The sequence below is a fragment of the Numida meleagris genome, chromosome 3 (assembly GCF_002078875.1).
Source record: "Numida meleagris isolate 19003 breed g44 Domestic line chromosome 3, NumMel1.0, whole genome shotgun sequence".
NCBI lineage: Eukaryota > Metazoa > Chordata > Aves > Galliformes > Numididae > Numida > Numida meleagris.
The window spans coordinates 34,464,737-34,488,324 of record NC_034411.1 but is presented as its reverse complement, the minus strand read 5'-3'; the positions used below and the strand labels follow the sequence as shown (position 1 = coordinate 34,488,324).

The following is a 23,588-nucleotide window of genomic DNA, read 5'->3' as shown; positions in this document are numbered from 1 at the left end:
ATTTTTGGGGAGTATTCCTCTCCCCAGGCCTAAAAGGAATTACATCGATGACAGTAATGTCCCCAACGGACTGTAGATTTCGTGCAGAGTGCAAGTTGGATTATCATGGCCTGTGGCTTTCCCCTGATAGTATAGTTCCACCCAGTTTGTGCCTTTGTGTGGCACAGGGTGAAGGAAATGGATCAAGTAGCACAGTGAGCCATGTGAGTATTGGCCAGACACAGTCAGCAGGGGACCAGGGGGATGTCAGTGCAGCCCACAGCAGAGGGCAGTTCACAGAATTGGTCCCTTTTGGAGATGGTATGTTACAGATTTAAGTTACCCTTTAGACTCAGCTTGTAGAGTCTTGTCTTTTGTTCTCTTGTCTCAAGCACAGTAAATAATCCTTTTCAGAGGCGTGCAGAATCAAGCCCAGCATAAAAATCTGTTCCACAGATTTCTTTTCAGGTTCAACAAACCTATTTTTAATTATAGGTAATATATAACATTACAAATGGATCTCATTAATTCTGAGTGGCTGGCTGTTGAGGCTCTGTAGCTATTGTGAATCCCTTTACTACTGCCAAAATGGAAGCATGCAGGTAGAATTAAACAGGTTATAACATGGAAGAAAAGTTATATTTAGTGTAATATTTATACCCTGGGAAACATTATAGCCTACAGTTATGGCATAGGAAGAGGAAGAACTAGAGTTCGTATAGTCTATTTAGGTAAAACAGGCATTTCCTGGGATCCTGGATGATTCCTTTATTCTTATGTTTTATTTCTTCAGTTGGAAAATGAGTGTAATTGTAAATAGGTCATAATTCTGTCAGAAGCCTTAGCAAAGTCCTGCAGGGTCTTCAGGTGGAAGGTTTACTAATAAGATAAATAATTTTCATTGCTTGGATTCAGAATCATGGTTTTATAATTTCCTCCTTTTTCTGAGTTTTCTTTTTTTTCATGCTTGTTTCTATCAAAGGTCAAATTCAGCTCTCATATATTTCCAGATAAGTAAGGAATTAATATTGAAATTAATTACGTTATACTGTATTAATTCTTGCTAAGTACCTAGCTCTAATCCTTTTATTCTTGACTGGATGTTTCACGCCACATACGACACTGCTGGGCTGTTACGCTCCCCTTCTAGAGCCTAGGTTTCTGCTCTGAATACCTATGTGTATATTAGATATCTCACCTAATGTGACTGTATCCATTTACGTGGACTTTCTTTAGTAATGCCAGCCCCTTGCTTTCCTTAGGTTTCTTTTTCTCCTCATGAATTCCCAAATATTTTTCCTAGTCAGTACCATAAACCATCCCTTCTATATGCTGGCTCTCATTACCAACTGCCACTCCCAAGTTCTCCACATCTTTTTCCACATTTATCTGCATTAAACTGCAATTTGTCACCTCCTTCAGCTTGGCTTAAATAATGTAAATCCTTATTTGATTGTATTGCTACTCATTATTTATGGTGCTGCAATGCTGTATAACGTAATGTGCAGACTGTTGAATCTTCTTTTGTATGCAGTCATGGAGATCATCTTTATAAATAATGAAAAAGCCTACAATTGTGGTTATACATCTTCTGTGCAATACCTGCATATACTTTGTCCCTGTAGCACTGAAAAGATGTCTCAAAGGCATGTGTAAGAGAAACTTTGTCTTTTATCTAAGTTCTCTCCACAGAAATTCTTATTTGCTGAGAAAAAAAAGAGGGCCTTGTTCATCTGGGAGTTCTTATCCTCCTGAGAAAGTATATAATGTGAAGCCCTCAGTGCCACCCTCTCTCTAATTAGACATGAGATAACCTGCATGCTTAAAATTGTGGAGGCACATTCTTTCACCTTTTTGGTAGCTTCACAGAAAGGAGAACTGGATCTCTTACAAGTAATATAGGAAACCTAATTATCAGTGAGCAAGTATGAGGTGTGCTACTGTTGATGTTGCTACTGCATTCTATCCACACCAGTCCATGTGGCAATGGAGTCAGTATGGTTCTAGTGTGTTGGCAGATTTCTTACAGGAGTGGATGAAGCAAAAATCCCCTTAGTCTTTCTGTACTGCAGCAGGATATGAACATCCCCTATAAGAAAGCATGAGTCACTTCGCTCTGCCTGCTCCCTTGTGCACTGGGGCTGATCATAACTCTATGTAGGCAGCAAGAATGATGCAGCCTTGTCATTGATCATGACATGGAGGAAAGAAGTTGCGTTAGGAAGGTTTGCCTCACTGGTGCTTGCTGGTTTTGTAGATCTATCTTGTAGGATCTGCAGATGCCAAACCAGGCTGGAATATGAACAGAACAACACTTGACAAATCACTTGCTTAGGAAGTCAGTAGTGTACCATGAGTTTCTTGTATTTAACTTAAAAGGAAGTATGGACAAGCTGGGCAATGTTCTGTGGCTGGGAGTGTAATGTATATTAAAAAGGAGCAGGAAACGTTCCTGTGCACCAGCACTCAGTCATCTTTGTGCACTGGTAACAAGGTCCCTGGCAGGATGTTGGGCCACTAGATTGCTCTCCCAAGACCATCTTAATAGTCTATTGGATATAGCTACACCAAATCAGAGGATGAGAGTTACAGGAAAGGATGCTGGCCATTTTGTGCCAGAGAACAGTTATTGGCATGTTTCATTTGCTAGATAGGTACTCTGCACCTGAAGAGTCTTGTAAAATGGTTGTATTAAGTAGAAGAGTGGAAGAGAGAAGGAGGTGGAAAGTTCTACTGTAAAAGGTGACTGCAGTGAAGCAAAATATCTGTTTGATTTTGAAAGGTAGAGATCTGATGCCAAGGAAATGGGGAGCACTTGGAATTCATGGCAGGCAGCTGTACTTGCTACTCAACTCAGAAAAATAAATTCTTATCAGAGTGAGAGAAGCAGAGCAAATTTTTGTCAGTAGTATTTTAGAGGCTTAAGTAAGGCATTTGCTGTCTTCACCAGTATGTGTATGCTTACATATCTGCAGATCCACAGCAGGGAAGACAAGATTTGCCAACTGATCCTGTGTTGTTCATTTGGGATTGCTGAAGAATCTTCTGTGTTTTTTTTTTTTTTTTTTTGGTTGTTGTTGTTCCTGTGAAAGTACCAGTAACAGTGCCACTTAAGGATATTCTCCAAAAAAAAAGGTGAAATTTATCCCCATACATCATCTGAGTTAGGCTGTTGTTGGTCCCCTCGTAGTCGCAGATACAGTTCTGTGAATGCATGTGGAGAGTGTTGGAAGCTGGGAAAACTCCTCCTGCTTGAGGCAACACACGGATTGCTCCAGTTGTGCAGGTCTGAGGTGCGGACTTCCCTCAAAGATATCAGAAACAAGGTAAAGGAAAACAAGAAACACACAGTGTCTGTGGCATGTGGGGAAATTTAGGGAAAGGTTGCTTCCGTGACAGGATGATCCTTATGTCTTCTTTTTAAGAACAGAACAAAATTGCAATGCCTTGTGGTAATTTGATAATCTAGCAAATGCGGAAGTAGCAATGTGACAGCTGAGTGACTGGGCTGATGGGACTTAGATGCTGGTTTCAGGCAGCGTAGGTGCTCATCACTACACCAAATTACAGGGTCAAAACTCAAAGCTACTGCTGACACAAACAAGACAGAGGTCACCAAACCATGCCCTGTGACCTGAACATATTTCACACCAGATTTTACTGAGCTTATTAATGAAGTTACATTATGCAATTGATAAGGTTAAGTTCTTAAGATAAGAACAATATTATTGGTGTTTGGTTGCAACACACTTAAACTACTTTCCGTTATTGCTGGAAGTGCAAAGTAGTTTTACTGCTGTGCAGGATGGAGCTAATGAGCTAGTAAAGGAAATGTTTAATTGCTAGTTTCAGCAATCATGAAAAGGAAACAGAGGCACAATTGTTTTTTTTAAAAAAAAAAAAAAAAAAAAAGAGGCCTGGGAGCCCTAGTGATTTTTTTCAGTTATTTCCACCACTTTTCCAAAGCAATATTTTGTTGCTTGCAGTAACAGTGACAGCCCTTTCCACATCAAACGTAGTACTGAGAATGAGGCTTGTATACATGCTTTCCTGAGCAATTTACATCAGCATAATTTACCCTAGGTTTTTTTTTTTTTTTGCAAAATGTGTCCAGGGGACTTCCACTGCAAGTGTCTACTCATAGAAATCTGTATTTGTCTCTTTCTTGCTTTGTCTGTTTATCTTAATAGTCCACATTTCATTTTAGCACAATCAGTTAATTGTCTCATGATCTGGAAGACACACCCTTTAAAATACTTAACAGACTGTTTCTATATTCTCTGGACACTGTAGACAGATTTCTAGCTTTACATCCATCACACTAAAGATGTATGCGCTTAAGCACTTGGGATGCCATAAATTTTCTTCTGCTGTAGTGTTTTGTGGCTGCTAAGACAAAAATGCATGCCTGCCACCATTATTTACAACTGTAACAGTGAGAAATTACAAAACCCACTCTTCATTAACCTCCAATAAGGCTGTTTTTGCAGCCAGTGATTGCCATTACATTGATGGAGTGCTAATACAGCTCAATAGCCCCGGTTGGCCTGTCTCACCCGTGACTGCATCACAGCTCCTGCCTCCCACCACTACCCAGCACACATCCAGCAGAAGCTGCTCAAATGATTGATGAGAAAAGCAGCTCATAAAGGCAAGCACAGTGCCCAAAGCAACAGCTGTCTAGCCCTATCCCTGCAGTAATTAGATAAATGAACCCCAAATGAAATCTTACAGGCAAGAGTAGAAGGAAGTGATAATATCCCCATTGCTTCTGATGCCTCATTCCAGCCTCTGTTTGTAGTTATCAGTCTTTGGTACCAAATTGACACAGCTTACCTCTCCCCTCTTCCACACTCACTTCACTGCTGGTCCTGCAGACAGACCCCTGCAGGCACAGGAGACACAGGAGTGTCAGTGGCTGAGGCTGGGCTCTGTTTTCTTTCTTTTCTTTTTTTTTTTTTTTTCAATGGCACCACTTGTTCAAATTTGCAGAGCCTGCTGAACCTTTGTCCTTCTCCTCTGAGAAGGAATATAACAAAAGGTACATGGTAGGCCACAAATTGTGTTTACCAGGAAAAAATTTTGCAATTAGCAAATACCATCTTCAGGAAATAGTTGACGTGTTCATAGGGATGCGCTAGATACAAAAGGAGGAAGCAAACAAATATAGTTAAAGCATCAGAAATTGCAACAGAAGCAATTAAAAGCTCTGCATTTATTTTTATGGTGCAGAAGTACTGTGGTGTTACATCAGTGCTCCCTTGATGCTACTGAGGGATAGCCAGTAAGGAACAGTAGTTATGTAATGCCAATAATTACCATATACAAAAAAGTGTGTATATGAAGTTATACATAGAGATACAGAAAATATCTGTGCATTTTTGAAAAACAGTTTATATAATTTAAATATGCACTTAATAAATATATATATATTTATAAATATAAAGAAACCCTGCTTTGTATATCAGGAGTAATGCTGTGGAAGTAAATGACTGCAAATTTCAAGAACAGAGCAATTATTTGCAGCTAGAACCTGGTAGTCCAAACAAGGAAATGCGGGTTCTGCTGGATTGAATAGCTGTCAGATCAGACCCTGTGAATTCACAGGAGAAAATACAGTAACAAATGTTTTCAACATGAGCAGAATTAGGAAGTGAATTTACGTCCTAGAAGAGGCACCGTAATGATGCAGAACAAGTGACCTTCTCTTTTATTCTCTCTCCACTCTTAAGCTAGGTTAATTCTAGCTGAGTTCAGCCAGATTTACAAGAGTGTAAGCTTAGATCAAAATTAGACCCAGGTTGTTTGTTTTACCAGCAGCCCATGTTTCAAGAGAGTGCTTTCATCTTTCCCTGCAGAAACAGTCAGAGGTGCGTCTAAGGCTGGGCGCTGCCAAGGTCTGATCACTGGGATTCAAGTAAGAATTTCTGGCAGACAGAATGGTCCCATTAATCACAAGTGGTATCTCTTAAACTCTTCAATTACAAGAGATTAGTGGAGAATTGTAGCATTGGGCTAAAACAGTAATGGCACATAGGAAGTGAAGCAGAAAACCTGCTTTCTTTGTAAGAAGAAGTTCAATTTACAGTTTATTTAAATATAAATTGCAAGCATAAACTATTAGAGTTCTTAAACTTCACTATTCAGTTAGCTTCAAATTAACCGTACTGTACTTCTGTCTTCCCCAGAGCAGCACTGGGATCTTCAACCTGCCTGTTGCTTTAATTGAAGTCTTTTAAGTCCATTAGGTTCCTGTGCTATCCCCATACCTGACTGAATTACTTTCTCCCATACTTTCACTGCCTTCCCTATGGCAGGGATTGCAGGGGCCAGCATGGACTCTGAACCTCCCACCCCACTACCCCCAGTCATAAATTGCATGAAAGAATATGAAATGGCAGAACTGGAGGCTATCTTTCCACATTGTTTCTACTGCTGTTGCTTAGCTGATTTACTGTCATCCTAACCATTACTGGGAAACATTTCTGTGAATTCTTGGGTGTAAGTAATGTGCAGAGTACTATTTGATAATGAAGTGTCTATCTAATGGCAACTGCATGTTCTTTGAGGCCTGGGTACACTCATTCCTTTGTACTAGCTGCAAACAACTAGCTTCAGAATAAGTGGTCCAGTTATCAAGATACTCACAGATGGTCGTTCTATTCCTCCACCATAACACACAGGAAAAATTAGATCTGAAAACAAAAATTCCCAGTGCACAGGAAATACAAAGATTCATGCCACCAGCATATTTTTCTTCAGAAATGTCTGTATTTGCCAGAGCTGAAGAGCCGACTGGTCAGTTTATGTTGTTAGACATCTCCTGGGGCTTCTGAGATGAGTTCCTTTTTTTATAGCGGTACATTCAGTTTATCTGATGCTAGTAAATTTTTAGGATTTCAGTTAAATTGGTCTTTTACTCCCGGGAAAGACAAATGTGATGCCTGAGCTTCTATCACTATAGCTGCTGGAAGTTAGGAGGATTTGCAGTATCACTTCAGTTATATGTGACAGGTATTACTCTGATTTTGTGTGAAGAGGCTTAATCAGGACCCAAGCTGGTGATGCTGTTCTGGTACCAGACTGGTAGCTGAAGTTGAAATGAAATGCCCACACAGTTGGAAGCTAGAAAGGACTCTTAGACTGCCTCTATGTGAAAAGTTGATAAATTTCACCTCCTTTCCATTCTATGAAGCCCAAAGAAACTTACCCTCAGCGTGTTCAGGTATCTCTCTTTTGCACATGATGATCAAGGATCTGGAGGGCATGGATTTGTAGCAGCCAAAATGCACATGAATTTATAAGGAAATAAATTTCTAGAGCAGAATAAGAATTTTATTTAAAGTAATTGGAGAATGACAGTTATTCTGGTTTTCAGTAGATCAGTTTAGTACTCTTAATAAGTGACATCTGTATAAAAATGTAGTATACAGTAGAAAAACCCAGCTCATCTAAAACTGAAAATAGGAAAGCTGATGAGGACTGATATTGCTGACCTCATGGCGGCCTACAGCTTCTCCCGAGGGGAGTGGAGGGACTGTGCTGAGCTCTGCTCTCTGTGACAGCGACAGGGCCTGAGGGAACAGCGTGAAGCTGCGTAGGGGAGGGTCAGGTTGGGGATTAGGAAAATGTTCTTCACCAGAGGGCGGTTGGGCACTGGAACAGGCTGCCCAGGGCAGTGTCACGGCACTAAGCTGCTGGAGTTCAAGAAGCGTTAGGACAGTGCTCCCAGAAATAGTGTTTGAGTTTTGGATGGTGCTGTGTGGAGCAAAGAGATTAAATTGATCCCTATGGGTCTCTTCCAATTCAGGATATTCTATGATTCTATGCTTTATTTTCTTTCTCCTCCATAGCTCGGCGTTGTCCTCCTTTCTTTCTGTGCTTACTTGACTATTGCCTCCCTTCTGAGCTGCCAGGGCACCTAGAACTGGAATAAACATGCAAACCAGGCCCAGCTCATTTGGGCTGTCTAGGGATGTTGGTGGCCTTTGTCCTCCGTAGAAATCAGCTCTGCGTAGGTTGAATTTAGATTATTTTCTGGAAGCGCAATAGTTGGAAGTGCTTTTTTTCGCTTATGAGTTGGTTTTCATAAACAGCTGAATTGAGCAGCTGAGAAGAGAACCCATTCACATCCGAGGAGTATTCTTCTTTCCCCTCAACTAATCCTGTAAAACTGAAGTCATGTGCACAGATTCTTGACCATTTTACCGTCTAATGACATCTTGTTTTCCTGGTTTAAAATGGGATTCAAATTATCACTTTGACTCACGGACATATAAGGATGACATCACAGAAGTACTGAATAAACTAGATTATTTTCTAGTCTCATTCCATTGTCTTCAGAGGACTTGTGAAAAAAATAAACTTGCTCAGATTTGACCTCTCCACGTGGATGCTTTATTTAAATGTCGAATGAGTTCAGGCAAGCATTAAATGAGGTCTACATACAGAGAACACCAGTTTCAATGAGGCCAACAGGAACTGCAGCTTTTTGTCTAGCTTTCAGAGCTACAGCCTCCGCCCAGTGTGCTTCTGCCATCTCAGCAGTGGCTTTGTACCAACTATGTGCTGAAGTGCCTCTTCATGGTCGCTTGCATGCCAGCTGTTTGTGGGTGTGATACAAATGATAACTATGGAACATTTACATAAAAGTTCTGTCTGGCTGATGTGAAAGTTAGTCTGTTATAGGACAAAATAAATGCAGGTGTGAATAGAAGGCAAGGCCTGGCAGAGAGGTGATGTTTGCCATGTAAAGTTCAGGAACTGATTTGTCTACAGGTTGTGAACTTATAATCATTCATATTATTTACATCTAAATTGCTTACTAACTGGGCTAAGAATGCAGTATAATCTCATTAAATCCATGAAGAAGTATTTTTGTCTTAGAAATATCTTATGTAGTCGTTTAATGATCTGAGAGCTAACATGTTTTAACAAATCTTTTATTGCATATTACATTCCACTCCCTTGACAATGATTTAAAAATCTGGCCATTAAAACAGGACTCTTTTCACAACTCTTTGATGATGACACTTAAAACCGAGCAGTTCATCTTTTTGCATTTGGGTAGAATTTGAAAGGTGTAAATTACAAATCTGGCTTTTATGTGCTTGTTTTATTGATCAAACTGCTCCGTAGAAACCACAGCAATTCCAAAGGTTTAGCAGTCTAGGTTACCTTCCAGCATTCTTAATTGGCCCACTAGGGTACAGTTACTTTTCAATTTATATTGAGAGTACGACAAGGTGATGTAATACCTCTTCATTGTACTTGAGTAACATGGGCACTAAAACACCATGAAGTACCTCATAATTCTATATGAGCAAGTTGCTTGTTGATGTAGACAGAGACAAGTTCTGGCTTTATGCAATAGGCATTTTAGACCAAATTCTGTCTGTAATCATTCTTGTGTCTTCACTGACTTCCATGGGGCTACATAACAGCTAGTAAGATTTGGTTGAGAGTTATGGGTAAGTTCATTCAACATGTCAGAGTCTAGCTTATCAAATGAGGTCATCTTCTTGTGTTTGCTGACAGGTCAAAGTCATGGTGCGCATTTCTTCCACGCTTGCTAGAGACACGTCTGAGTCCAGCTCTTTCTTAAAAGTTGACCCCCGTAAGAAGCAAATCATGCTCTATGACCCAGTGACCTGTGGAGGTCAGAATGCTTTCCAGAAAAGGGCCAACCAGGTTCCACCCAAGATGTATGCTTTCGATGCAGTGTTCCCCCAAGATGCATCACAGGTAGGAAAAATATGATCAGAATAGTAATCTAAATTTCATGCACCAGAGCCAAACTGATTTCAGCTGCAACAGCTGTACTTTCATTGCAGTTAACTAGAATTGAATTTTGTCTGTTAACGTCATTAATAATGAAAACAATTTATTAAATTACATCTGAATAATTGTGTGCTTTCTTTGTTCCTTTGTTGCCTAGAATGCAAATCCTGAATATCAATAACTTGTACATTTTGAATTGATTATTTGGTATATATGGCAATCTGATCAGAACTGCGGTTCTTTAATGCAATGCTCTATTCATTATGAAGTCAAGGATTATTTAAATACTGTCTTACTGAACAGTTTACAGTAGGAGGATGGGGATTTTATTCCACAAATCTCTAATCGTAAGTATATATTCAGATTTGTCAGATCAGTAGTTCCATCCCTGCCCAAGTTCTGCTCCAGGCAGCTAGCACCTTCCCAGACTAATGTCTGGACACAGTTCAGGGATACTATGTACCGTCACACACAGGGTGCTTCTTTGGAGCTGCTCTGTCTTGGAGCAGTAAGAAAGTTCAGGTTATGGACAGGAGTGATATGATGCTAGTCTGTGAACAATGCCCTTCCTGACCTAACCTTTACTGTTGTTTAGAGCAGAAATACCTAGGAGATAACGGATATTTATTGGGAGAATTTATGTGATTTGCTGTAAAAAGAAAAAAAAAAAAAAAACGCTTCCCAGAAAACCCTAAGCTGCTATTTCTGATTCTGTTCAACCCTGTATTGATAGGCAGTTACTGCAGAAGTACTGAAGATTTTTCAGAGCACTTGAACCTTAAATCTAAGAATGCCCAGCATAAATTTGTGTTTTACTTCTTAAAATACTGCTGTAGTTTTCAGGATGGAGTCTATTGCTGCTAAAAGCAAGGAAGCCTCATAAAAATGTACAGAAAAACTAAGAAATGTTACCTAGCTAATACCAGAGGCTGTTTTTTTCCCCTTACATTCCTTACCCACCTGCTAGTGAAAATTAATTCAGTCCATAATTGGGAAAGTAACAGGGCCTATTAAAATTTCTCAGTATTTGCCTTTTAATTGTAAAAAAACAAAACAAAACAAACAAAAAAAAACCTCGGCCTCTTTATAGGCAGTTCTAACAAACCACCTGCATCCTCTTCATCTTCTTATAGGATGTGTATTTTGCTTAACCCCAGAGAGGATGTTGATGAAATGAAACTTCCTTGACAGAGCAGAAGTCCTGTTTCATGTACTTACACGAGTAATGTCACTACCATCAGAGCGTAGATCACATAAATGAAAGAAGCAGGATTAGACCTTTTGATACTTCAGCATGCTTTCAGAAGCACTGATAACACTGTGACCATTTGTACTGAAAACACTCTGAATTTCCTTATTATTATTGATAGTTTTCTTTCTCTCTCTCTGTCTTTTTTTTTTTTTTTTTTTTGTACCAATGATAGGCTGAAGTATGTGCTGGGACTGTGGCTGAGGTGATCCAGTCAGTGGTCAATGGTGCAGATGGCTGCGTGTTCTGCTTTGGCCATGCCAAACTTGGTTAGTATTGTTAAATGTCTCTATCTGAACAGCAAAGTGAATATTTGTAACCCAAGATTGTTAATACTTTAGATTAGGGAAAACAAACCTTAATTTATCGTTGCATAGTTATTGTATTTGAAACTGATACACTGCATGCACGACCTTACACCACACCTTCACCTCTCATTTATACGTCTATCAATTTGGCATAAATGCTGGACAACATGCTCTTTGAAGCAGAGATAATCTTAAATTGTTGCTTCATTCAGTCCCCTTATCACTTTAGCAATTTTTATTATTCTATTAACTTCCTAATTAATGATCCAAAGGGGACCTATAGTTTTACAAGTGTGCCTAGAATTGGAGACCACTTATCCAGCTAACCCCAGAACATCTCTGCGCCAAGCAGAAGTAACAGTAGGATGAGCACTTGTGTGTTTAATGTTTGTGATTTCCCAAAGTCCAGATGGCAAGTGAGATGGAAAATAAAGCCACCAGGTGATAGTGTGTCACAAGTGCTATGTGTCCAGAGAGATGGCCCAGCTAGGGCTTTGCTGGAGCTTGAGTTGAGTCTCTGCAGTTGTTTTGTTGTCCTCACCATTCCACCAACCATGAACACACCCAGATGTTGCCACAGACACCTATGTAAAAATATCTTTTTCAGTGATCTTTTTCCACTTAGATCCAACATATAAAACAAAACAAAGGAAAGAAGCCAGAGGAGCTTGCCCAAAATTATGCATACCTTTGTCATTTGGCTTACAAATTTAGGACAATTGTATACAGCATAAGATAGAACTCTGTTTTTGTTCTCAATCAACAAACTTTTCCAACAGAGACAAGCCAGAGCTATACTTGCGGAGTCAAATAATAATGGAAGAGTGGAAATTTTACACCCAGATAAATTACTTCTTGTTGTGCACCCACTTCTGCACCAAATGACCACATGTGCCTGTATTTTTTGTGGTGTTTATTTTTTGTTCTTTTTCTATATAAAGTTACATCCTTGTGATCCCAGGACCAAGGTTATATCAATCCCAGACCCAGTGTATGTGGGATAACGTAGTGCTTTGAAGTAAAATGGAACAGGTTGCCCAGTGGTGTGGTTGATGCCCCATCCCTGGAGACTTTCAAGGTGAGGTTGGATCAGGCCCTGGGCAACCTGTTCTAGCTGTGGATTTCTCTGTTCATTGTGGGAGAGTTGGACTAGATGGCCTTCAGAGGTCCCTTCCAACTCTAAGGATTCTGTGATTCTAAAATGGTATTTAAGGTATACCACCCTAACAGTATCAAAAGCAGGGCATTTTAGAGACTGTGGCATTCCTGCTCTGCTCAATTTATGTCACTTTTCAGCCACAGTAGTAGCTGCTGTGCTGAGTGGTAGGGACCTGCAGTACCCTGCCTGGGGCATGGGGAAGGTCAGAGGAATACGTGAGATAACCATTTGTTGAAAGCAACTCAAGATTTCATCTGTCAGTTTGAAATGTTCTCCATTTTCCATTATTTGTCTGTCTGTCTATCTCCCTTTTCTGAATGTCCTCTTTGTAGTGAAGAAGTTGTTTTCATGAGACTGTGTATGATAAGATCACTTTGCAGAAGGCTATGAAAGACTTTCTCTGACTCCCCATTCCTGACAGGGAAGTCATACACCATGATCGGCAAGGATGATTCCATGCAAAACCTTGGCATTATCCCTTGTGCCATCTCCTGGCTCTTCAAGTTGATTAATGAACGCAAAGAGAAGACAGGAGCGCGCTTCTCAGTCCGAATTTCTGCAGTGGAAGTGTGGGGGAAAGAAGAAAATCTTAGAGACCTGTTATCCGAAGTGGCTACAGGAAGCCTGCAGGATGGCCAGTCCCCAGGTGTCTACCTTTGTGAGGACCCCATTTGTGGCATGCAGGTGAATCCAATCTTCAATTTCCACTAAAACAAGCATTATGATTTTTATTTTCAGCTATTGAGATCGTTCAAATTCAAGAACTACCCAGAATGTAAAGTTTATAGAGTTGAGAGTGTTTACTTTAAAGCATGCAAGAACTTTATGACCTGCAGCTGCAGGGCCATCTGCTCTCCTGGCCTAAATATTTGTACCTCTGGTATAACTGATGCTGAGCAGGGGCTTGTGTTTGCAATAAAATGTGAAAGCATTTAGTGCAAACAAAAATTCACCTCATTCTAAAAAAAAAAAAAAAAAAAAGTGTGATCTTTCTTTTGTAAAACAACAAGATGAAATATTTACAGTATTGCACAAATAACTGGAGGCCATTAATATGGCTGTTTATCTCTTTATAAACATTATTTATAGCACTTGCATTAGCAGTGTTGTAGGAAGCATTAATCGCTACTTATTAATTGCTGCCAAGACATAAATTCCTGAGTTGGGCAAGCCAAGAATAACTCCAACTCTTCTCAGGTTTGGAGGTTTATCAGGAATGAGTAACTGGCTCATGTATTTCCTGGGTAACCACGGGAAAGGCTTAGCATCCCTTTATGTTTAATTTTGATTTGGGAGAGAAAAAAGGCTTATGTTTTCAACTTGTTGTCTGTGAAGGAGTGAATTTTATTTTTGTATGAATAGATGGACAGGGGGCGAAACATCAGGATGGAACGTGAATACATTCTTTTAACCTTAAATGTAATTGCTGCTTCCATCCAGAAAGGAACAGTCTCTGTCTGCACCCTGTTTCCAGCTGCAATCATGATTCACATCCCCAAAGTTGTAGATTATGAGATTTTAAACAGCAAGTAATAAACTTTGTATTTTTATCTCTTTGTGGTGAAGCCACAGCAAAACTTCCCTCTTTACCCAAGGACTGGAAAGTTTTTTATCATTTTAAATAACAGTTAGAATTCTTATTCTCACTTGACTCCTGGTTTTAGTGCATTATGAAATACTTACGTTGTCACAAGAGATCTCACTCCCTGGTATCCAGTAATGGGTGCAGTACCGTCAGTATACAAAGGAAGACTCAAGTCTTCACATTTCCCACTGGAGTGACAGATGACTAATTTAGGTCTGAATTAGCATAAAAATACTAATATATTTTAAAACTGTGTGACCCCCTCCTTACAGCCAAATTCTTCACAAAGGTATTTAAGCACGATAACATTCATAGTAATAAATATTCCACTTGGTATTTGTAGCCTATTTTTACATACATATATACAGAATAGCCATACACTAAGTTAATCATTTTAGATCACTGGAGAAAAGGTAGCTTCATGAGAGGTCTATGTTTTTCTGCAGTGTAAAATACTGCATTAAAATAGGACCCAAACCTCTTTTTGTGTGCGTTTATAAAACATAGTGATGTTCTGTAGTCATGTCCTACACCTGAATTTTCAAAATCCTCTAATGAAGGAAAGATATTATAGCCATACAAATATGCAAAATCAGCAGTGTGTATAGCAAATGAATTATCACCATATGTCATACTGTTTGTCATCGGGTATTTCCAAGTATGCACATTCTCTTGTTGCTTACATTAGTGAGATCCATCCACAGAATGGCCTACCTTCTGCTTGCTGTATTAACTCCTTCTTGCTCCTCAGCCTGCAGCTGTGTTACCTCATCCTGTGCAAAGCCTTGGCATTATCATGCCTCAGGCTAATTAGTGATCACAAAAGGAGACAGGAACACTGTCTTCCTCAGGGAGAACTTTTAGCAGTATTAGCCAGCAGGGGAAAAAACCCTGAGAATGGGAATTCCTCACTGTATTTATGCCAGACAAAACAAGTCTATCCTATGGGCTGAGGGCCAACTCTGTGTACTGCCAAAACTGATGCCATCAGTTTGCACTGTTACATGTGCCTTCCATAGGCAAGCAAGTCTTAGTTGATGTGAAACACACATGCATTCCTAACATCATGGTGGGTTAATTATATCTGCCCTCCTACGCTGTCTGTCGCTTTGGAGAGATAAGAGCAGGCTGGTGGCAGTGATTGAGATCCAGCAACTGTGAATGTATGCACACCACTTGTCTTGCTCTGGTTAATGGATTGCCCCGTCTTGTAGGCAAGTGCATGGGTGTATGTATGGTGTGAAGGAACATGAAAGTGGCTTCTCTTCTGTGCCTCTCTTCATGTGCTGTGGGGCTGAGCACAAGATTCAATCCTGTTATCTCACAGTTTTAGCTGCAGACTGCTCCCTTCTAACATCTTCTGATGGGTAATGCGCAGGCCTGCCCCTGCCAGTCTTCCCCAGCTGTTGGGTTTGATGTGTCATCCACAATAGCTTATTTTTCTTTTAACTGTGAGAAGGACACAGTGATTGCCAGTGCAGGAAAAAGAATGTAGCAAAAATAATAAACTTTAATAAATGGCTTAAAATTCTGGGAAAGTGAAGGAACAAATGTATGTATCTATCCAGCCCCTAGGACTGTTTCCTGCCAGTGCCAGGAGGGTCTCATTCAACAGGCCGCTTCCTTCTTTCCAGCCCCATCAGAAGATGGCTTTTCTACAGCAAGTTGACTACAGTGGATGTCTGATAGGATTGCCTCTGGGTAATTTCTTCCCTGTGTTAACCCTTAGCTCCAGAACCAGAGTGAGCTCCGTGCCCCAACAGCAGAGAAGGCCGCCTTCTTCCTGGATGCTGCTATCGCCTCGCGGCGTGGCAGCCAGCGGGACTGTGACGAGGAGGATCACCGCAACTCCCACATGCTCTTCACCCTGCACATCTACCAGTACCGCATGGAGAAGAGTGGCAAAGGCGGAAGTAAGCTGCTCCCTCACTCCCTTCTTTCCTCCAAACCTGCCTGCAGATGGGCTTTGTGCAGGCTTTTAAGCAGTGTTCCCTAGTGGTGAGGATTGGCAGTGGCCTGCAGTGTGATGGGTCCAGCAGGGCGCTTGCCTGCCTGGTGAAGATCCAGCAAAGGCCATGAAAGGCCACTAGGGGTCATTGCCATCAGATGTCAGTTTAGCTGTCTTTCTGGAGGTATTAACAGTTAGTTCTCAGCACTGTGTTTACACGCAAAAGTGTTCTTCAGGTTAGCTTTTAGCATTACCTTTACCGATAGCTCCAGGGTTGAAATCACTAATTAAAATAATGTAGCCATGGAGATTCCCTGCCACCCTCAGGTTGGCTGTTCCAGTCCAGCACCTCAATATGGCAGAGTGCGTGGAAGCTGATTTCGGCAATACATGAACTGCAGCTTTTCGTGGAGATGCACAACATTTTAGTTACTAAATCAACTGTTCTTTGTGAAGGCTCCAGCCTGAGGGTTCGCTCCCTCTCTTTGCCAAAGATAAAGACTCACTGACTTGAGTCTTTATTTCTGTTTCCCATTTGTAAATGAGGAAAAGGTGCTTCCAGTATCTGCCATGTCTACTTACGTGTTGCCATAATTTTTAAGGGTTCCATTTCACTCATACCATTTATATTTTCTATTATATTTACCTTCTGTTTCAAGTCTCCCTAACTAACTGTTTATAGCTGGAGATAAAACCAGGTGTATTTTTCAGTAAATTCCAGTGATAAAAGAATTGTGTAATATAAGGAGCATCCCCATCTAAAAGCCAAACTTTTCTGTTATTATTTTTTAAATTTTATTAAAATAATATTTTTTTTTTAATGGGGAAAAAATATTTGTTTGAAAGACACCCTTGCTTTTTGAATTGGTGGGCTTAAGCAGTTCTGCAGATACACATATTTCAGCTCCTGTCTCTGCACTGGTTATTTGTATTAAGGAGTAGATTGCACGCAATTATGTGTAGTGGGCAAACATCGCTGCAGCATTAATGCCTAATGTTTGAATGCAGAAAATTTACATTTACTGTACTTACATCATGAGAGAGAAAACCATAAAGTTGCTCTAAATGGAAATACAGTTTGCATGTGTTTAAGTAATAACCCCAGTGGAACTGGCAGGCAGAAAACTCAATTAACTAAAGGTTTATTAATTAACCACCCTGCGGTGGAAAGGAAGACTGTGAATGTTCAAACGGACTGGTGCATACAAATAAAGATGGCTGATTTTAAGGGAATTACTATTACAGTTATTTAATACTCCCTGCTTTTTACTACAGGCAAATACATGTGCATACAGTCCTTTGCTACTATTTTCAAATGCAATTAATAAAATGGAAACAAATAAAATATTTTCCTGTGGCTATAATGACTCATTAAGAAAACAAAAAAAAGAAAAAGACACGATCCTTTAAGATAATAATATAACATGCTTTGCCCATTGTCTGCAGTTACATTTTCATCTTTTGGCCATACCACCTCCTGTCTTCAAGTTTCCATATCTGAGTGGCCTCTCAAGCTAGGCAGGGTCAGATCTGGCTGATAATTGAATGAGGGGGAATTCCAGCCGCTGAGAAATGGCACCTAGCGATTAGCAGTGTCTCCTGCTGTAATGAAGTACTTCTTGGAAAACAACATGCAGACAGTGGAGATACACAGATTCCAGTAACAGGATTAAAAAGGGCTAGGAGAAAGAAAAGAAAAAGAAGTACAGCATCTAAAGGATGAGATTAAAAGGCTGGCTAATGCATGATTTTGGCAAAAAATGACAGCTAAATTAATGCGTGAATACTGTACTTACCTCCTGGTTGGATTCATTACCAGGAATTTAATGAAGCAGGCTTAGCACCATTGAAAGAAATGGAATTGTGGCAGAATTGACTGTCATTTTTCAGTTTCAGCTCTGCAAAGTCTCTGTGGCCATAGACGAAAACAAGTGCTAGGATGTTCCACTTCTCTCTCTAGTGCTAGGCACATTAGCGGAGAACTTACCTAACAAGTAACTTCATTTTCAGATAAAGCAAGTGGACCGACCATCCAAAACTCAGGTCTTATTTTGACTTGTAAACTAAATAAGAGTGAAAGATCCTGTCCTTTCTCTTGTTCTGGGTTTCAGTAGGAGTACGAGTGCAAACAGTATAACTGAAGTTTAAAAGGCAATGTTTGCTTTCATTTTGTTTTGTTTCCTCTATGCCTGGTAATCTTAGCAACAGAAATATTTATTAAATATAATTCAGTAAAGTCATCTACAGTCATTTTCAGTAGCAAATAAACTTGTTTTTCTAAGTAAAATCACTGGTAGTTTCTCACAAAAAGTGACATCAGCCTTCTGAAGGTAGTGGTCTTAGAGGACTTAGGACTTAGAGGGCTCCTGTGTCTAAGGACACTTAAAGAGGAGGCAGAGATTCAGACACAGCGAAGGTGCAGCTGCCTGCGTGGCCTGGAAGCCTGACTTCCTTCAGTGAACTCAGACATTTGGTGCATGTGTGGGTTACTTCCCCATGAGCACCTCAGAGAGCATGGTGGTGAAATGCCCACAGGCATCTTTAATGTATGGTAGTGTAATTTAGGGATAGCATTTTGAATGACTGGCCACTAATATTAATTATAATCAGACATTTATTCTTCACTACTTTTATATGATACTCAGCATGACTTAACCAATATTGCTGTCTAGTATATGGAAGTCCTCTATTTCCAAATACCTGATGCATCTGAAAAGCTAACAGAACTTAAAAGAAGTACTTTATTTTGACAGCTGTTGACAGAGATGCTGGCTACATCATTGGAATATAATTCTCAAATTTCATAGCATAAACCTCTTTCACAGAAAAAGTCTTCTTTCTTCCTTATTCTTTTTTTCTCTCTCTCTTTCTTTTTTCACTCTATTTTATTACTTTTTTTATTTCCTTCTCTTTTTTCTTCTATTTTCCTTTTTTTTCCTAGTTTATTTCTACTTCCCTCTCCTTATTCATATTTCTTTTTATAAAAGTCTACTTCTATTTGTTTATCTTAATTAGCTGTCACCTACAATGAATTATATGAATGAGAATTATAGAATTATGTATAACGCATTCCATAGAAAGGCTTTGTATTTTTAAAGAAAGCACAAAGTAGTAGTAATAAACAGTGAGCTTTGTGTTTTGCAGTATTTGCAAAACAAAATATTTCTCTCCCCTTATTTTTTGAGTGTAGATTAACATTTTTGTAGTTACGGCTAGTAGTTTCATATGCCTTTAGTAGCAGTATGGTTTGGATATTTACACATATATTTCATAGTAGAATTTCTTTAAGCAAATCTGCAAAATAATATCATGTATCACCCTTTTTGTCAATAAAAACATGTTTGTGATTGTTAAGGCATTTCCAATGCAATTAAATGTATCTGGAATCTTCTTTTCTCTGTCATGTAGCATGTAGTTGCTCCCATTGCCATCTTTTCTTGTGAACAGATCTCCCCCAATTTTTATTTATTTATTTATTTGGGGGTAAGGCGCATATGTTAAAGTGATGTGTTGAAATGGCTGTGAATTTATTTCCATACAGATGTGATAATATTTCCACTTCTGTTTATATTCAGATCTTCAAACAGTGCTCTTAACATTTAAGTATTTTCCAACAGGCTGCTTCTAAACTAACTCTTGAGAGTAGGGAAAACTGGTCAAACATCACATAAAGAAAAAAAGAATTAAAAAAAAATCTAGGAAATTTTCTTGAGAAAATAGAGAATTAGAAGCACTTTTGTAAAGTCTACACAGTTCCCATCCCTGAGTTCATGAAGTAACCATAGTTTTCTTATGAGAGTAAATCTCAGTTAAGCTTGGTGTTTCAAATGTAACATCCTTTCATTTTAAGTGTATTGGTGTTGATATAGAGTAAACGAGAGGGAAAACCAGGATCCACTGCCAATTTTACAGAAACTGCTGCTTTCAGATCATAACAACTTTTTAACACTACAGTACCCATAACACAGCAAACCTTTTCTTAGCCCAAATGATAATGGAAGAATATATAGGCTTAAAGGAAAGCTGAATATTCCATGGATCTCTGAACCTCCAGTACTCAAGATGTGAAAGATAGGGGAAAAGCTGGAGTTACCACAAAGCCACTGCTCTCCAAACAGCAATTCCCAACCTTTAGTTATTAGAGAATAAAAAAAAAAAGCACAGTGGTGACTGCCTGCCCCAGAGTTAAACTTGCAGGAGTGGATGAGTAGTGAAAACCTCAGCAATTTTTGAACCAGTCAGCAGTGGTCAGTGATACAGTCTGAAAGTGAACTAACAGGATCCCTACAGTTTGTTGCTACTGCCATGAATTAGGAGGAGTTTCTGGGTTGTCTCCTCTTCATGAGTCATGGCGAGTCCTTTGCTGTCCTGGGAAACTGCTTTTGGAGGCACATGCTAACCATCCGCTTTCTTTGTTTATGGCAGTGTCTGGAGGTCGCAGCCGCTTGCACCTTATTGACCTGGGGAGCTGTGTGAAAGTGCTCGGCAAAAACCGGGAGGGAAGTTCTGGCCTCTGTCTCTCGTTGTCAGCACTGGGCAATGTCATCCTTGCCCTCGTCAACGGAAGCAAACACATCCCGTACAAGTAAGTGTACGTTGTGCACATAAGCATTCATAAAGTGTGTTGTGGCTTATTCAGCTGGTTGTAGTGTAAAAATAGCTTGATCTCTGCAATTCACAAAATGCAGCTCAGTCTATGCTTATCAAAAATCTATCCTCCTTCTTGGTAGTTTTTATGGATGGAAGGGAAGACAAACTGTAAAAACAGAAAAATGATGTTAACAATGCTCCCTATACTAGAACTAAATATACAAGGAATAGCTACCAAACACAACAGTTGTCTTTCCTTGCAGTGCCCAACTGTGAGAAAAGCATTACCAAGCATATCTTCTTGCTGCTCTAGCAATCTCTTTCTGCACCAATTCCCAGCTGTTGCACTTCTGAGCTTCCACAGCCAGGAGTGCCAGCAGACCTGCTCATCAGTATCTCTGTACTGCTGAAAGAAGACAAAAGCTCTCTTCAAGCCAGCATCTCCTCTTGTATCTGCCCCTGTAAGAAGAGCAATGGTTCTGTGAGAACAAGCACTATTGCTCAATGAGCTGGCAGTGCAGGTGGAGAAGTGAGGAAGGAGGAGGAATGTGTGCTGCGTTGTAGAAGCTGAATCCCATAGGGTGGTACAATGCACGTTCAGTAGCACCCCTTGTTTACGGCAACAGCTCGCCTATCTAGCTGAGATCATTTCTCTCCCTGTTCTCTTTCATTATTTAGGATAAAATTAAAACTTTGTTGATGAACGTTTGTGAGTGGTACTGAAGGAAAACAAGGGAAGTATTTCCTTATGTGAATGCACTGTGCATTGTGTGTGTGGTCTCATCTAATTTCCACAGAGCAGCAGACAAAATGGAGCATCTTTTCTCTATCTGAGCTATTAAAGAGCCATTAAGAATTTTGTGGCAGCGTGTCAGTAGGGAATGCATGGCTTCCTGGGAGCCCTGAAACAACATCTGAAAACATAGATAGGTTTTTTTCTTTCTGCAGAAATGCAGTTTTCCAAGCTGCATTCTCTTAAACTCCATTCATTGCTGCATCTGGCCTTTCTCCACAGGTAACAGTTGTAGGGAAAAGCTTGTTCAGATTTATTGTTGGTATAAGCAGATGCTGCTACATTGCTTTCAGTGGGCAGTGTGTTTATGCCAGGGATTAATTTGCCTCTTTGTCCGTAGTCTCTCTGGAAAACATATGCTGATCTACTGTATGTTTTGCACTTTTTTTTTTTTTTTCCTGTTTGTTTCAAGGCTAGGGAGCCTGGGAAGCCACAAAGTTGGAATCTTTCTCCCTGGGGAAAACGTTTGGGAACAGTGATACAGATTGACACTAGCTTTAGCATGAACTTGTCATTAAAGCTGCAAGTGACTTAGAAATTCGCAAACATCAAATAATACAGGTTGAGATCTTGTCCTGCAATCAAGTTAAATTCCGCTTAGGTCCAAGGAATGGGCAAGAATCCCTGTAACAGGCAACCACTTGCTGCTAGTAAGTGACTATGCCATGATTTATGGAAGATTGTATCTTTCATTTATGTACTTACAAGCTCTCTCTAATATATCAGTGGGCTCTTTGTTGCTATTAATGTTCAGATCAATTCTGAACCTTCCAAAGCACTGTCATGGTACAAACCAGTGAGTTCTTCTAGCTCAAGATATGCCTAATAAAAACAGAATTATTTATTTGACTTAAATACATTGCCATTTCATGTCACCAGTTTCCATTGCTCTTGAGTTGGGAGCAAATCTATCAGAAGACCGGGCAAAAATGATTTCCTCCACAGGAATTTAAAATATCGTCATAAAAATTGGAAGGTTACTTGCAACACCAAGGAAGAGCAAGACACTTGGCCCTGAGCACAAGTCTGCTATAGGAGAAAGATTTTGCTAAGCTGTAGTAATTACTGATCCCATTTTGTATTCTTTTAAATGTTTCTGCTTTACATTAGTGCTGAATTTTCTGCCTCTGATTTCTAAGAAGAATGTGTTTTAAGCCCTCAAATGAATACACATTTGCACAAACTTCAAATACTGGTTTATATAGCTCACTATTCAAAAATTACTCTAGTTGCTAGGCAACAGGAGTAGTGATAATTCATGGTAATGCTGTTTTGGAAATAATCATTTTTATACATTTTAATGGCTATGAGAATGAAAGAAAACTGTTTAGAAAACTGCAAGGCCGTATGAATTTCTTTTTCAGAAATGGTTGCTTGTTTTACCTAGTAACCTTTCCTCTTAATGCCCATTCCCAGTGTGTTTGTGTTTCTGGAGGCATCCTGTATTTTGACGATGCTCATGCTTATCTAGAGAGGAAGTCTTCTTCGTAAGATAAATAGGAGTGAGTTGAAAGCATGAATTTTTTTCTCTGTACTTCTGCTTCTCTCTCAGATGTTTGCAGTTCCTCGCGTATTTAACATGCTGGTATTGGTGTGCTTTGTTTTTTCTTTTTCTCTTTTATTTTTTTCCCCATCCTGTCTGCAGAGAATGAGAGATATTAAGTGATTGATACAAGGTTATACCAGAGGCAGAACCATCATGTTTAAAATCTAATCTGGTCCTTAAACAGTGGGCCAAGTTTTTTTCTTTCTGCGTAGCCCTTGGAAAATCATCTACTTATGTATTTATTTATCTATCCCCATTTATAACACTGAGAGAGACAAAAAAATTAATCAGAACTTTGTAAAGGTCCTTCAGACTCAACGGAAAAACACAGTTACCTTTTTAAATGTTGCTAGGACTCTGGAGTTTTTTTAGAGTTAAGGGCTCACACAGATGGTTCTAATGGCATGGGAAATTTGACTTTTTTATGCTCAAAGGTGGAGTAATAGACTACTACTACTGTCATGGTTTTGTGATTTTCGGTTATTGGTATTCCACATCATAACATCATGTAGTGGACATACCTAGTTCTCAGAAGAGAAGGACTACTACAGTCCCCACGGTACTTTGCTCCTTTGTTACCATTTTCCAGCCGGAGGGAAAAGATAAAAGCTCGCAGTATAAAAACTTGCAGATCACGAGGCCTCGTCCCTT

The 23,588-nt window shown here is 39.6% G+C and overlaps 1 protein-coding gene across 2 annotated transcripts in view; it reads left to right on the top strand.

Moving 5' to 3' along the window:
- Positions 1 to 23,588, top strand: part of KIF26B (kinesin family member 26B) — a 295,598-nt gene that overhangs the window by 222,690 nt on the left and 49,320 nt on the right. For both annotated transcript variants that reach the window (XM_021391286.1, XM_021391287.1), the window contains 5 exons: positions 9,517 to 9,723; positions 11,184 to 11,277; positions 12,897 to 13,159; positions 15,790 to 15,973; positions 20,434 to 20,593. In XM_021391286.1, coding sequence (XP_021246961.1) covers positions 9,517 to 9,723; positions 11,184 to 11,277; positions 12,897 to 13,159; positions 15,790 to 15,973; positions 20,434 to 20,593 — 908 coding nt within the window. The remainder of the gene's footprint in view (positions 1 to 9,516; positions 9,724 to 11,183; positions 11,278 to 12,896; positions 13,160 to 15,789; positions 15,974 to 20,433; positions 20,594 to 23,588) is intronic.